At 47.7% G+C, this 16,372-nt stretch overlaps 2 protein-coding genes across 2 annotated transcripts in view; one reads left to right on the forward strand and one right to left on the reverse strand.

The window, feature by feature from the left end:
* The first annotated feature begins 2,102 nt into the window (after positions 1-2,102).
* LOC146188238 (uncharacterized) lies at positions 2,103-4,909 on the forward strand. Its single transcript, XM_084603697.1, has one exon. The coding sequence runs from the start codon at positions 2,267-2,269 to the stop codon at positions 4,385-4,387; it is 2,121 nt and encodes a 706-aa protein (XP_084459823.1). The 5' UTR covers positions 2,103-2,266; the 3' UTR covers positions 4,388-4,909.
* A 3,265-nt stretch (positions 4,910-8,174) lies between these two features.
* Positions 8,175-16,372, reverse strand: part of ecd (ecdysoneless cell cycle regulator) — an 84,127-nt gene continuing 75,929 nt past the window's right edge. The window contains exon 13 of the mRNA XM_084603699.1: positions 8,175-8,667. Within this exon, the coding sequence (XP_084459825.1) occupies positions 8,449-8,667 (219 nt within the window). The 3' untranslated portion in view covers positions 8,175-8,448. The remainder of the gene's footprint in view (positions 8,668-16,372) is intronic.

Here is a 16,372-nt window from a genome sequence, read left to right on the forward strand (position 1 = left end):
CCGGTACTGATGGGCTCGGACCTAAGTCCCACGAAGCTAAACGTCAGTTTTCCTGCAGGTGAGGAAATCTTTGACATAGTTGAAGCACTTGCTTTCCACTCCAGCCGAGTTGAGGCCTTCGAGAACCGCTCTGTGCTCAACATTATCAAATGCCTTAGTGAGATCAAGTCCCAGGATGGATCTATATAATGCATCGTCCTCGGGAGCGTCCATGATGTCGTGCTTTAATCTGAGCACTTTCACGTACGGCTCGTCTACCCCCTGATTTAAACGGTGTAACGAGAGTGTGTCTGTTTGTAGTCGGCGGAGGGCGTGTTCTTCCGCCTTGTCTAGGGTTTTTTGAGGTGTGGGTATGTCTGTCTGGCCTGTCTCTAGGCCTGCAGGCGTTCAGCAAAGGTGATTATATGGGCCTTGTAATATGCTCTTTTTCCTCGTCGGCTAAAGGGGATCCCGGTGTAAGAGAGCTCGGGCGTGCCGGTGGGCGGCGTCATTCCCTCCCGTGTGTCCCGGAAGCCATATGATTGAGGCCCGATTAGAAGGGTGTTTTGCTAATGGTGTCAGACATGATAGATGGATTAGTCCGCTAGTAATATTCTTGCACGAATTTTAGGAGTCTGTGAGTACAATAGCGTTTGGGTTTGTAGCTAATGCTAGTGCAATGGCTCCCTCCTCTGCGTGAGTGGGGTTGGACGTGCGGACTGATGCGCGTTGATCAATTTGCCCTCGGAATTCATTATGACGATGGCCATCCGCCCTTGGAATGAACCAGCTGCATCCACGTAGAGCGTGTCCAGGTGGCCATCCCATTTCTTGCGAGGCTTTCGGCTATGGCGTTTCTTCGCCCTCGTTAACTGTCAGATGCATTTTTTGGGGGTATTTGGTGTACATAGGTGTTCTTGCCGATTGATAGAGGAAGTTCCGTCCTTTGGTCCACTGTGCAAGGTACTTTAAGGTGTATCTTGTTCAGAAGTGTTTGGCCTGTTCGAGTGATGGTCAGGCGGTTGAGCTGTGACAGTCTTTGCGCCTCCCAGATTACTTGGAGTGTGTTGTGGATGCTGAGAGACATGAGGCGCAATGTTGATGTGGTCTTCGGCAGACCCAGTGTCGTTTTATAGGCCGTCCGTATTAGCGACTCCAGCTTTGCGATTCATACTCTGAATATTCATGGTCTGCTGAGACGTCAGCGCTCAATTTAAAGGAACATCTAGATAAAATAAATAAATCGTTCTACTTCTGAAACATCTAGATAAAACCGAGAACGGCATTGAAAACTATAGAAACACAAGCACGTGGCTAGAATCATTCGAGATACAGTTCGAAGATCTTCCGCAACAATGGGAATGATAAAACCACGTCTCGCGGCAACGATTATGAACAAACATGGAATACGTAATCGATCCGCTCGCTAAAATCACAGTGATAAGGTTACATGCCGGCGGCTGCTAAAAAAAAACAGAGCTTTGAATGGTTCCTCCCTCCTTCACTGGTGTATGGTGTCCAAAAATGTTATACTATATTGTTGTGAACTAGGTATGTAAATGAATATCTACTTAAAGAAAAATCCCAGTACAGTTTTTTTTTTTTTTGCTGCATCTTATTTACCTTCTTTCTGTTCAGATCCACGCATGTGACCACCTTTGTTATTTTCATATTGCAGTGCTCCTCGTGCCTGTGCCTAGTGAATCAATAAAAAAATAAATAATAAACTCAGAACTGCCAGTGACAAGAGACAAACTGCAGAGGGTTTATTTTTTAGCTAAATAAAGGGGTAATGCATTCACATTTTTGTCGGAAGATGCGACAATGCACAGTCGGACAGAGGCGAACGCGCGAAATTTAATCCATCGTATCCTCTCAGATTCCATAAAGCAACTTAACGGATGCTACTAACTCATGCCAGACTAGTTGCGAGCGCTCGTTCTATTGTGTAGACTACGACCAGCTTTATTATAAGTAATAAGTTGTGCAAACTAGATTAACGTGGTGTTTTTTGCGTCGGCTTACTGTGAATGCCTGAAAACGAAATCGAAATCGACTTTTTTTTTTTTCTTCAGGCGCCGACTGGCGCGACGCTACCCGGCCAACAGCAGAGAAATGCGCATCACGTGATGGAGAATCGTGAAACGCCCGTGAGCTATGTGCCGCTATGGTAGTGCCGCCTTTTACAAAAACTTCGCTCATGTCAGTCAGCTGAAAAATGTTTGCAATGTTCGTATCTCATGCCGTAAGTTCTGACAACAGTTCGTTTTGAGAATAACCTGGCGCCATGAACCCACCGAAGTCAGCCGGTGGCGATCGCTGCATACTTCTGCGAAGCGACATTGTGTTTCGAGCACTGCAACGGAAAGACACGGTGCTGTTCGACAAGCTGGTGCGACATGGCGCGCTCTCAAACTTCGTGCTGCCAGACTCGGACGACGGCACCACTCTGCTGCACCTCGTCGTCAGCGTGGATGAATTCTCGGTGGACTTCCTCGAGAGGCTGCTGGAGAACGGGGCGGACCCCAACACGGCGAATGCGGACGGTGTGACCGCCTTGCACATAGCCGCGGCATCGGGCAACGCAGCCGCGCTTGAACCACTCGTCGAGCGAGGCGGCGATCCTACGCTCCGAGACCCCACCGGTAAGAACGTTTTTGACCTCCTCATCTGCAACGAACATTGGGACTGCCTACGAAAAGTGAAGCGTTTGCTGGGTCTCCCGACCGGCAACTGCGCCGACCCGAGTGCACCCATCGAAGCAAATAGCTCGCCACCACAGGCGTGCTCGAGAACTCCCACACCCGACGTCGCGGACGCTGGCGACCCCGTCGAAGCCAATGATGGCTCGCCACAACAGGCGTGCTCGAGAACTCCCACACCCGACGTCGCGGACGCTGGCGACCCCGTCGAAGCCAATGATGGCTCGCCACAACAGGCGTGCTCGAGAACTCCCACACCCGACGTCGCGGACGCTGGCGACCTTGATGTTTCGCTATGCCTGTCCAGTCCAGCAGATGTAAGCACAGATACAGAGTCTCTTCTTAACACAGCCTACAGGTTCCCGCACCACTACCTGTCACCAATGTATGTCGACGGCAGGCGGAGCCGAAAGTGCTGCCCTCAAAGAAATGACGCTATCCGAAGTGGCGGAGCTAGCCCTGTTGAAAACAGCCTACACCCTCCCACGGATGAGTCGACATGGTCGTCGTGGTCCTCGTTGAACGTTAGCGATGACGCCACGACCGACACTTCGGCGTCTTCAAACCTTTCTGACGAGTTGATGCGCCTCACTGACGACGAGTTGAGAGAACAACTCGCCGCTTGCTGTGGCCACGACGTGGGTCCGGTGCTAAATTCGAACCGCAATGTCCTCCGCCACGCGCTGGCGCACTACCGCTGGGGACCGCGAGCGCGCATCAGGCTGGCATCGTCCGAAGTGTCGTATGGTTGGCTGTTGAACAAGTCCACTGCGCCGGCGTGCGACTGTTGTGAAGTGGTTCACAAGGACCCCGAGTCTGGCCTGGTACTTAAGGAGGAACACTACCACTCGTCGACGGACACAGAGACCAGTGCGACGACTGCAGTGAGCAGCGGGACCGACGACACCGTCGACGTGCCACCGGAACTTGGACGCCTCAGCAACGACCAAATCTTCGCCAGACTCAAGAGCCTGGGCGAAGCGCCGGGACCGGTTACCAGCGAGACTCGTATTTCATACCTGAACCACCTGGCCAGGCTGACGTTAAACGTAGCCACGCTCCACAAGTTCCGCGACGTCGTCTCCCCGGACGTGCACTCCCTAGTACTGAACGCCGGAAACTTGGACGCTTACCGGGACTTGGAGATGGCGATGATTCAAGACTTCGACACGCCTCGACCAAGCGGCTACTGGAGGGACGGCAACGCCAAGGCCTTCTTTACGTACCTCCTGCTGGACACCAGGGTGACCCAAAACCTTCCCCTGAGGGCACACAACTTGACCTTGGCGGAACGCATGTCCGATTTCCTCAGGGCCATCTTTTATGTCGGCAAGGGCAAGAGGTCGCGACCGTTCAGTCACCTCTATGAAGCTTTGCTGGTGAGAAAAGGTATGAGCAAATCATGGCAGAAGGTGGAGGTCGAGAAGACACGGAAGATCCTCCAGATCTGGGATTCCCGACACGGTGTTGTTTCGCTTCATGTCTTCCAGAACACATTATCAGCTGAAGCCTATACCCGAGAGGCATGCCTGATTGATGCCATCGGACTGCGCCGGCTGACTAATCAGAGAAAAGGAGATGTCTATGGTATTGTCCGGTCATGGCCCGAGAAGAAGCGGAGGAAGCTAGGGGCATACCTCGTATACAAGGCACTAAACATTTTCCTTAGCGAGGGTGAACGACACTTGGGACCGCTGGACCTGTGATACATTTGCCTTTCGAGATTCTAAATTTTCATGTTGGAGTTTTAGTACTTTTAGCAAGGCCAAGCTGAGAAACTAGGCTTTTCCATTACTTACTCAAACTCAAAATTTTGCATCAAATTCAAATTTTTTATCGGTTCTTACGCAGACAATGCACTGTGCCACTATAAGCATTGTCATGAACACTATTTTTTGTGGTTTGCACTTTTGCAGCTTCTCTTACTTTTCAACAGTTCTGCTCCTGTAGAGAAATATATTTTATGCATAACTGACCCACATGCCATTTCGCATATTGCCACGTCATGTAGCGCGATTTTAAACATAGGCCGGTATTTGTGTTTATAAGTTTTACATGCTAACCATGTTGCAAAAAGTGGTTCTTCTATGCCGTCCATTATGCGGTTTTGGTTTTTCTTGTCACCACCGTGGTGAGCTTATCAAATTCTTATGCATGCGTGCGTACGGCATATTGTTGTTGCCCTATTTAAGGGTTTCTCACTTTTTGTGCCACACTTTTTTTTTTTTGCTGGTTCTGAAACGCACAAATGTACAGGTGACGGAATCGCATCATGCAATACTTTTAGCTGGTAGCTTCGCAGATAAATTGATCAAACTAACTGCTAGTCGCTTTTATTTTCTTAGAGAGTTGCTATGACTGTTATGAAGTGTTCAACTTACCATCTGCTTTTATTTTGGAACCAAGGTGTCAGGTTATTACTTTTTGTACTTTAATCATACCATTAAAAAGCATTCCATTCAATACTGCTTCCATTATTGTTTGCCACAAGGTATGAGGAGTCTGGAAAAGCATATGGTTTGATAAATTTGGAGGCCGTTTATCGCCTGAAAAAAACTGCACATTCTCCAGGTGTATTCAATGTGGCATGAATCCTGTAGCTGTGCAAGTCTGTATGTAGATGGTTTGAATGAGAACTGAGCAAGGGTTGAGGGGAGCCTCAGTTTGCTAGCCAACCCAAAGTTTAAACAAGTTCCCTTGTCGAAACATTGGCCTGGCTTGAGAACTACCCTTGTTCAATGCTCTCTCATACTGTGTAGCCATCTTCCTGTTGTTCTACTTCTAGATGGTAGTTTTGTACATGTGTGGGAAAGGTGTGGACACAGCAACACCCAAGGTATGGATAGTTGCTATCCTGTAGTATTCATGCAAGAGCATTAGAGGCCACTTACTTTAGAAAACGTCTAGAGGACTGTTTTATTCTTAGTTGACACTCTGCCCCCTATAAGGCCACACAGGCACGTTGGTGCAGCTTGCTTAAAGTGGGGATTTGGTTGGTTGGTTTGTGGATTTTAACGTCCCAAAGCGACTTAGGCTATGAGAGACGCCATAGTGGAGGACTCCGGAAATTTCGACCACCTGGGGTTCTTTAACGTGCACTGACATTGCACAGCACACGGGCGCCTTGCTTTTCGCCTCCACCGAAAAGCGGCCGCCGAGGCCGGGATTCAATTCCGCATCCTTGGGAACAGTAGCCGAGCGCCGTAACCACTGCTCCACCCCGGTGGGGCAATGTGGGGATTTACATTTGTTAGGTGGGCTTTCATCTAATATGGCAGTGTGTCAAGGAAAGCAGGGATTGTGTTGGGAAGGATGATGCTAACAGGCTCTATCAGTGGCCCAGGTAACAAATGTTGCCATTCCAAGAAAAGGCTGCCATTCGGTGTTCGTCATTGCCGTCACCAGCTTACTGGCTTGCCATGCATGGTGCCTCGCGGGTCGCAACATAGCAGGAAACTAGTTGCTCAAAGAACAAAAAATGTGCCCCATGGGACCCAGTTTGGAAACGGCTCTTGCCATAAGTGTCTGAATGACACTTGGCTTCCGAACACATCGTAAGAGACCACGCTTTCATAGAGACGAGCTGCACAAGGCGCTCGTGTTGTGTGCAGTATGTCAGCGACATACTGAAAACCCCAAGTGGTTGAAATTAATCGAGAGTAGCCTATGTATGTCCCATATCTCTAATGCAACTTTTGAGCATAGAAACTCTGTCATTTGCTGTTCGTGCCTTTTCTCTGCAGTCTGAAATACTCGCAGGACAATTACACTGCTTCATAATGTGCAATAGGTGGCCGATGCCGCAAATTTGAAGAATTAAAGGTGTCTGAGAAGTAACACAAGTGATGCCATGTATGAGAGCCAACCACAAGCATCACAGAGGTCACATGATGATGTCATAACCCTTACATCCAATCAGAAGCTTTGTACAAGTCGTGTAAGCACTCTGTGCCTCCATGATGTGTGGTCATGCAATGTGTTATGCGATGTGTTATGCAAGTGCTCGATGCCATGTGGACACTCACTAACAGCTGTGCTGAAGAAAAGCTAGACATTACAACGCTGAAATAACACACCGTGGCACCTGTCATCTTGATCATGGTAGGCTTTATGCAGTCACCGTTCATCAGATGACGGTACTAGCACCAGCTTAGAAGCGAAGAGAAACTTGCCGCAATACAATAGGAAAAGGGAATGCAGTTGCTGTTGAAGCATCCAGATTTTCATTTGAGTGGCCAGTAAAGATTGATGTGCTTCGGTTCGACTCGTAGGCACCACAAAGCAAATGCCAATTCTACTACGGCTAAGCCATGATGTACTAGCAATAGCATATACCGTGCTCTTAAAGGTATACTGAACAAAAAAATTGCCACCGAGATTTCCAGTGCAGATGGTAGCTATCGCATTGGAAGTGACCAAAACAATCCACTTTATGAGCAGAAAGTAAGTATTTTAATGAATATTTCTCAAATCGCCACACCTAGCGGGCTTCTATGAAAGCTCTAACAAAACCGGATATCACGTCACAACAGCCCCATCGCGGCCGGTCACACCGTTCATTTTTCCTTTCCCCCGTGGCACTCGCAAAGCGCAAGGACTGTGCTTTTTTTTTTTTTTTTTTTTTTTTTTTTTTTCTGTTCGTGCTTCTGCGCACAATTCATCGTTCCCTCCTGCGCGCAGACAATAGTCCGCAATACGCACTCTACGTACGCGTCCCCCTCGACCTCTCTCGTGTTAAGCATTCCACACTTCGCATCATTGTGCGGGGGAACCGACACTGTGTGTAGACGGTCAACTTCAGGTGCGGGGGCGTTGGGATCGCGGGGCCATGACGTTGCTGAGGGTAGTTGTGACGTCACAACCACCGACTAACAGTCGGAAGCGCGCTGCCTCTGACCAGGCGGCCGCTCAGAAAACGTCAAAAATACAGCCATCCGCTCAAAACTAACCCGAATTATGTGTCTGTATTAGTGTAGTAGTGTCTTAAAAATGCAACTGTGGTGCTTTATCAATATTCTTGGATATTTGTTCAGCATACCTTTAACATGCACAGCACCGAGCAACTGTTGTGATGAGAAGTCTGCAATTCCTCCTTTCCTTTGTTATTCTTGCTCTCTTGCCAGCAAGCTGCTTCCGTAAAAAGCAAACAAATCGAGCAATGTTCCTGCATATTTCAACAGTTTGTGCCAAACTAGCACTTAATTCATGAGATTAAATTGTAAATTTGACAATTTGAGTGCCATTACAAGCTAAATTTTTTAATAACTTTGGTACTGGCACGCACTTTGACATCTCCCATCTGATTGTGTGCTCTGACAGATACCATAGTGAAGAGGACCACATTAATTTCAACCACTTGAAAGCCCTTAAAGGGCGAAGCTGAGACTAAATCGATTTCCTCTGCATACGGACAAAGCTAATTTCATTGAAAATAGAAAAGAATGCAGAAGTTTCAATCCCGAGTGAGTAACCAGTTTATAGAACAGCCCGTAATGCACAGCAGTTCGTCTTTATTGCTACGGGAACACAGCCATCCCTGCACTTGCAGGTTCTGTTTACACTGGAACAAGTGCAAGAATTACTTCACGGCACAACTTAGCTTCATGCACAAAGACTACCGGCAGTTGTGGCAATATCTCTCACTCATAGCATACAAAAAATGCACGCTTCATGACTTAGGCAACAGTTCTGACAGGAAGCAATGGATGAAGCCGCACCACTTGTGTCCATACGTAGCACAAGCAGTCACTGGCTCTAGCTGGAGTTACTAAGAGTCCTCGTCACGTGGGACACTGATTCCCATGGCCGACAGCAAGTTTCCGGCGGGGCCGGGCAGCCCTTCTTGAGAGCTGTACGACTCGAGGATGTTCTTCAGTGCTGTCAGGTTGACATCCACGGGCCGGTATCCGTCACCACTGGCCTCCTCATCATCGTCAGAGTCCAGTTCGTCAAAGCTTTCTGCTGTGGCCCGTGGCGCCTTCCGTGCCTGTTTGGGAAGATGTGAACACCTTAAATATGAAAGAATCTACTCTACAGCTGACAGCGCTAGTACACAAGCTCTTAACTAGCAGGAAAGAAAACTGAGTAGCAGAGTTGTTTCACGAACTCGGCACTAAAGGAAACAGAAAAATTGTAAGATAGCAATAAAACAGTGAGAACCTGAGAAAATACTTGATGGTAAAAGACGATGCTGGGCATGCTGACTCTGAGCACTATTGGCCTCGAGATCGAGCAGAGTCGCCACCTTGCGGCTCAGCGGTGAAACCTACTCAGTGTGGATGCGTTTTCGTGTCGCGTGCCAGCCCGCAGTGATTCACGCGCGCGCATGTGGCGTGTACAGGAGCGTTTTTGTTTCTTTCGCGGTCCCTGTGTGCTTTTGCTTACTTATATGCCTCTTCAAAAAGAATAATGAACAGGCTATTACCCCACGCTCCAAAAATACTTGTCGGTATCGAGTATGTCATGCTGGATAAGGACATCATCCGTCGTGGTCTTCGGTGCTTGAGATCCTTTGACACGCGGTGTCTCAAACGAAGTGGTACTGTCGTTAGCGCCGTGTCAAAGCAAAATAGGTCGCTGCCGTCAATGAACAACAAAAGTTAATGCAAACGCTCAGAAATCGCATATTCCCCTTTCTGTTTGGAATACCTCAGATACTAAAACATATGCCACTGCAGACTGCTTCATACATCAGAATGCAGTTTGAACAGGCCACTCTATGCCTGCTATGCCTTCTGTATGCATGATGGAGTTGTGAGAGTCCTTTCTTTTTTTTTTTTTTTTTTTTTTTTGCCTTTAAACCTCTGTCGCGGCATCTCAGTGGTAAGGGCGCTCTACGGCTGATTTCGAGAACGGAGGATTCAATCACGACGTGGTCGAAGGGGTGTTAATAATGAAAAGAAAAAAAAAGAACGACACCGAAACTAGCCTCTGCAATCATCCGTAATAGCCGATGTCGATTTCATGCGTTAAACCCCGTGCCAATATGCTTTTTTTGCTGTTGAAGGCTTCTGCGCATCCATAACAGTGGTAGTGAGCACATTTTTCTTTAGGGAAATCCTTTAGGAAACATCTTCCCTGTTACACTAAATATTAGATAATACACCTAGATCAATGTCATTTACTGGTAGCCTATTATAATCAATATAATCCCTTTTCGTCTTAGTGCTCTTCCGAGCAAACTCATCGTTTCTAACAAGGGTAGTAAAACAGCTTCATTCGGGCTTAAATATCAGTGTTTAGTTCGGAATAAATACATCTTTATAGTCGCATGATAAGATGACTTCCATTTCGTTCGGAATAGTTTTATATCCGAAATCTGTTTTGGAATTAACCCTAATACTTTACTTCGCATAAGATTTAGTCATTGCTCAATAATTAGTGATAAAGAAATGTTCGACCTTTAAAAGTGACCATGCGCAGTTTATGATGATGTCTTCGCAGCGAGTGATTCGTAGCTAGCACTTTAACGTTTCTGAAAATTAATCGCTGATTATCGCAAATTTTGTAAAGTCTGTAAAAGTTCTCTCACACGGTAAAATTTATTGGCATTGCAAAGCAAAATAATTACACTACTACTAATTTACCGTTATATATCACACACATCACAAATCCCTTATATTTTCCTCAGTTTCAAAAAATCATTTACAGTTAGTGGCGCATGCATGCAGTAATACACTATCAAATTCTATAACAGTGGCTGCAAAAAGCATCCGCGTCTTTGTGAGCTCTCATTTTTGGGGAGTACTTGTGCGTGCTTGTCTAGCCAGAGTTGATGTGCACTCAGTCTAAAGCAACTCGCCATGCAGTACACTGTCAGTGCTACATTTAACCTGCTTAATCCTCGACTCAAGCGCGATATAATGAACCAGGCTTTCTCGATTCATTCTAAAGTACTGCAGGTCAGAGCACAAACCTTGTATCCGTGGGCTTGACACTAAATTCGCCTGTCTCACTCGCATGAGACACGTGCACACTGTTTAAAATTCGATAAGAAAAACAAAGCTGTCATTAGGCAGGCCCAAGTATTAGGCTCGTGAGCGTGGTACAGCGTAAGAAACGTGCAAAGTAAATCTAGAAGACTGGTGGTTGAGTGCCTTGTTTTCCTAAAATCCGTGTTTCTTCTGCTGCATAGGCGAAATCCTTGAATTCTTTTTCTGCAATATTGCAGAAATACTGCAGAAGTCACGTTTTCATAACCAACAAACCCGCCGTAAACTCAGAAGCAGACCTACGCCGCGTGCGTTTCTGCGAGTGCCGCCGGCTGCCGATCCACACTACCGGAGCGACGGTGGCGCCACCTCTAGGTCGATCTCGCGGCGAATAGGATGTCAGCTAAAGACAAAATCAAAAGGAAGACCTTTTAAAAATTCCAAAGGAAGCACCTGATGTTTCGATAGCAGGGCTGGCTGCTTAACCCTTTCACTGGCACTCCGAAGATAACTAGCCCGACCACACGCGCACACCCCCTCGTGCTGCCTTTCCAGCTCAGACCCTGACACTACTACTCGCGTGAAAAGTAATATTGCAGGCATGTTGCGCCATCTATGGAGAGGCGAAATAAATGCACAGAACTTGTAGGGCGAATTTTAAAGAACAGATAGAGCAGATACCTCTACATCTGCTTCATCATTATGATCACATGCTGCTTCGCTGTTTCCTCAGCAACGGCGCTATGGTCAGTCAGCGTGTCAGGTGTGTCTGCACTTTGATGAATGAATTAACTCAGGAACTATTGGTGAATTCTGACTCAGATAAAAATGACAATAATGACACAGCTCATCTAAATGGTTTGTCAAGCGAAGAGAGCAAGGAAGAGCCCCTGCCACCTAAGAATCCTAGCAAGAAGAGGAAACCTGACGAAGGGGGAAAAAGTGTTGACATGTAGTTCAGGGCATGTAGTGTATATAACAGTCAAACCTCGATATAACGGACACGCATATTACGAATTATTGAATATATCGAACTCTTCCGAAATTATTTTGTTAAACACATGTATTTTTAACTTCCCATAGCGAACGCGGTTCGGCATAAAACTGATTACAGTCGAACCTCGATATATCGAACAGCGCGGTGATTGCAAAATAGTTCGATATAGCCGGAATTCGATATACAAAATCACGTAGAAAACGCGTCAAAAACTAGTACAAATCAATCAATGAACCAATCGTGGCACAGTGGCGCAATAAATACTCACTTGAAGTTTCAAACAAAGTATTTATTCCTTTGGCTTAAAGTACTGTAGCAGCATAGCTTGCTTCAAATTGGCAACCGCGTGCTTAACCACGGCATCCTCAACGTAGTCTAAACGGTCCACAAGCGATAGTCCACCGCCTTCTATTGCGCCGCAGTAGTGGCGTACAAGGTCCAAAGCAGCTACAGCCTCAGTTGCAGTCGGGAGCGGGGCAGCGCTTACGGGATCAACCTCGGCAGCGTCTTCGTTTGGCCGCTCAGCAGTAACTTCCGCCGCAATCTCTACATCTGTCAACTCCGCCACTGTTCCGGTGCTGTCATCACCGCCAACGAAGTCATCAATGCACGTCAGGGTCGTCCGCTTCTTCGCGTTTGCAGCCATCACAACACCGACCACGCCGTGACAGGCCTTGGCCACCTAGGCTGCCTAGGCCACACACGATAACGACTGGCGCAGCACAAGTGGCGGCGCCGAGACGCGGTAAGTCGTTGACAAACCAGGCTAGCCACCCTAGCCCGGCCAAGCCGCCGCGTGCATACGCCGCTACGTTCAAATGGTGCCCTCGGCGCGACCGAAGTATGCAGCGATCGTGCGCAGCAGTCGGGAACGCCCATCGCGCCGCCGCTATCTTCGAGGGCGTTGAGGGAAAGCTCGCCTCCTGTCAACAGAGTGCACATGGTTTGGGGTGGCGGAGTTCGATTTATCCATTTGGCAACCGACGCCGTTCGAAATAAAAAATTAAAAATGCATGCGATTTTCCGCGTGATACAGAAAGTGTTCGATATAATCAATAATTCGATATATCCGTGTTCGATATATCGAGGTTCGACTGTATATTACAAACTTTGAGACGCCACACACTACCTCACTTTATTAGCAGGAGGCAGGCTTCGGTGCACTACATGTGTGTTGTGCGGCGCAGCAAACGTTCAGGACTACCTCGCAGGCGCTGACAGCGCCACAGATGCCACGACGGCATTGGGAGTTGACAGCCAAAGGTGATCTCGGAAGCCATAAGAAATCATTCGCATCTCACAATCGCTGACAGCGCCGCTTCAGCAGCGGCGGCAGCGGTGCGATCGAATGTTGCTTTTGCCTTTTTGGTTTTTGCGTCTTTCGCGTTTTTAGTGTTAGCAGCGGCGTCGCGGCGTGGCCGTCGTAGCGTTCGGCGGAGGCTGTGTCGGTCGTCGTGTCGAGTGTGGTGCGCGGGTGTGCGCAGTGCTGTGATGGCGGTGAACGTAAAAAAAAGAGCAGCATTGACGTTACAGACCAAGCTCAAGAAGGGCCTTCAAGGCAGTTTACAAGAAGAGACTGATTGACACTCTTCTCGTGAAGCTTCTTATGAAGCAGGACTTGAAGATAGACTTGCTGGGAGCATTGAAGCGGCATCGGACAGTTTGAAAGGCGAAACGATTGCCAACTGCTTTCGGCACGCAGGTTATGTTCCAGCAGAGGCCCATGCATCAAATGACGATGGGGACGATCCCGACGAAGCAAAAACAGAGCTCCGCGAGCTCGATGAGCCTGGAACGATTTTTCGCGTTTTATTGGTGACATGCCCGCAACAATGACTGTAGAGGACTTTGTAGGCGGCGACCATCGCGGAGACCACGGCTGTACTGACGGACGCCGAAATCGCTGTGTAGTTTTTGAACATCCCGCAGACAAAGCTCAGGCTGACCCTGCAGATGATCAGAACATTCCGACTTCACAAGAAGCGCTTGCTGCATTGGATTTACTGCGCTGCCACTGCAGTGCTATTGAGACCAGTGGGTTTGCCCTTGTTGAGTGTTTGCAAACTGTGGAACAGGGCGTGATACGGAACGCGATCAACACAAAAAAGCAGGCCACGATAATGCAGTTCTTTGCGCGTAAATAAATGGACGTGACCCAAGCAGGCACCCTCCGAGTTGCTGTGCCTTCTCTGATTGAATTTCGGTGCTCTTGCGTGTATTTTCTACCAAATTTTATATTATGAATTATGGATAGAGCGAACTATTTTCCGATTTTTTAACTGTTCGTTATAACAAGGTTTAACTGCACTATAAAAAAATTTAAGGAGCTAGCATGCAAAACTGAGGGCTTAGTACATGATCCTTAACCCTTTTGCTGTCACGAACGCACCGGTATGTTTTCGCGCTTCGCCCCCACAGTGTCACCAACGTACCGGTACGTTCTCTACCGTGCATTCAAAACTTCGCGCCTGAGCACGAAGCTGGCGTGCTGGACAGGCTACGCCATCTGTCAAATCTTTCTACAAGTTCGTATTTTTGCCCCGCATTATGTTGGTACGTATATACTGAAGAGTATGGAGCGACCGCGCCCACCCCCGCCACCTTCTTTGCTGGAGGGCGCGGTCGCTCCGCGCACGCTACTCTATCGCACTAATTGATCTTGCGGCGCGTGTGTTTCACGGCGCGTGCGTGCGGTTACAGGTTCATAGGTTGTTCTGCCATATTCCACAAGTTTACAGGTTTTTATTTTTATTCTGTTGGCGTGTCTGCTACGACGCGTCACATTCAGGGTCTCGCGCCGTTGCCTCTCGACACATGACTAGATCGCTGCTTTCGCTCTCTCTTGCCGCGCTCTTGCATGCGGCTAGCAGCAGCAAAGGAAGCTGTTTTAGCCTCTGTCCATCTCTCTCTGTCATGTTGATTTCACAATGTGCCGTTTCTCTCCGTTGTGCAGGCCACCGAAAGTACGCCCTCCGTGCGCGCGCTTACTTTCAGATAGCTGCCCGCGCGAGACCTCCAACTGCGTACTGAAGCGATGGCTCTTTAAATTATAAATATGAGTCGAGCTCGGATTCGGTCTCTAGAGAAGTAATGAGCGTTTTTTTTTCTTATATTATCCTCATTTATCTAATTTATAATCAGGCTGATAATGATGATGCTAATAACAACACCTGCAGAACACTGAATTGTGCATATTCCATTGACTATGTTATTTGTATAGCAATCATAATCAAAAATAAATCGCTATGCTCGTTCGCTGATATGCTAGTTCCATGAAACCAAGCCGACACTGGGGGTGCGTCACGGCCAGAAACGCCCGACAGCGAAAGGGTTAATGGGCACTGACATCGCACGGACGGCTTGCTTTTCGCCTCTACTGAAAAGCGGCCACCGTGTCTGGGATTCGATTCTGCATCATTGGGCACAGTAGTCGAGCGCCCTAACCACTGAACCAGCACGGTGTGGCTCACCCTGATTGGTTGTGAGTGGTCGCCAGGAGCACTCTTTGAAAATTATCTGCAAATTATAGGCTCTAAGCAGACATTTAAACTTTGCCTTGAATAGTCACAGAGACTACCTCTGTGGCTTTCTTGAATTAAAATACTGCTATTATCATTTAAATGCCTCTGTTTTAAAGCTCCTCCTTTAAGTTGTGATGTGACAATGTTAATGGCTCCCTTTACAGACCCTTGTTCACGTAGGCGTGCCTTTCTATTCAATTAGTGGCCAATCATTCTATTTGTGCCTCCATTCTCTCACGCACACTCATCAGCATGCACTCCTAGGTTACTCCATTACGTGAAAGGTTACTCGATGTAGATATAAATCATCACTTTAACCAAGCCACACAAATGTACCGCATGACCCAGGAGCAGCATGTCTGACAACGGAATCCAAGCGTCCCAGAGCATTAGCTCCTATCTCACCCTAACGTCTCAAAGGTTTGGTTTTGGTTTTATGTGGTTTAACGTCCCAAACCTTTATTGTTGAATGCACCAATGAAAATATGTTTGCTGAACTGTTATTGCAGAACATGTAACCCCTCTCCTGCTTGGGCAGCGCTGCTGCCTGCAGTATTTGTAAATAAATAAATAAATAAAAACCGACTCAGGCTATTAGAGACGCCGTATAGTATAGGGCTTCAAAAATTTCGACTACCTGGGGTTCTTTAACGTGCATTCACATCGCACAGCACACGGGCAACATTTTGCCTCAATCAAAAAAGCAGCCGCCATAGCCGGGATTCAATCCTGCATCCTTGGGCACTGCACCACAACGGCGGGGCGTAACCTCATAAAGGAATTACCCAAGTTGGCTGCCAACTCGGCCAAATCACGTAATCTCGCACGCTATCGCATTATTGTGGAAAATGCAAAATTCCGGCATCGACGTTTTGTGAGCGAAAAATCACGAGTGCGCCTTTGGCAGGCTGCCATGCCTGTGATTTTTCCTGCCATACCTGCCATGCTGCCATACGTGCGAAAAATCACAAGTCTAGCAGCCTGCCGGAGGCGCACCCATGATTTTTCACTCACAAAACGTCGATGCCGGAATTTTGAATTTTCCGCATTAGTGCGATAGCATCTTAACACTGTCGCATTAACACAGAAAATCCAAAAAACACAGGACAACGGGCCATACACCCCTAAAATAAAGGGTTGCAACTGGTCTGAGCATTAGTAAACTAGGAGGCAGCACTGCATGTGAAGAGGGCACCAGGACCAGAGTGGGACACAAAGGGAGGCGCATGTAGCTCCAACACC

This window comes from Amblyomma maculatum, chromosome 5 (genome assembly GCF_055883805.1).
Source record: "Amblyomma maculatum isolate TAMU_Amacu chromosome 5, ASM5588380v1, whole genome shotgun sequence".
Classification (NCBI taxonomy): Eukaryota; Metazoa; Arthropoda; class Arachnida; order Ixodida; family Ixodidae; genus Amblyomma; species Amblyomma maculatum.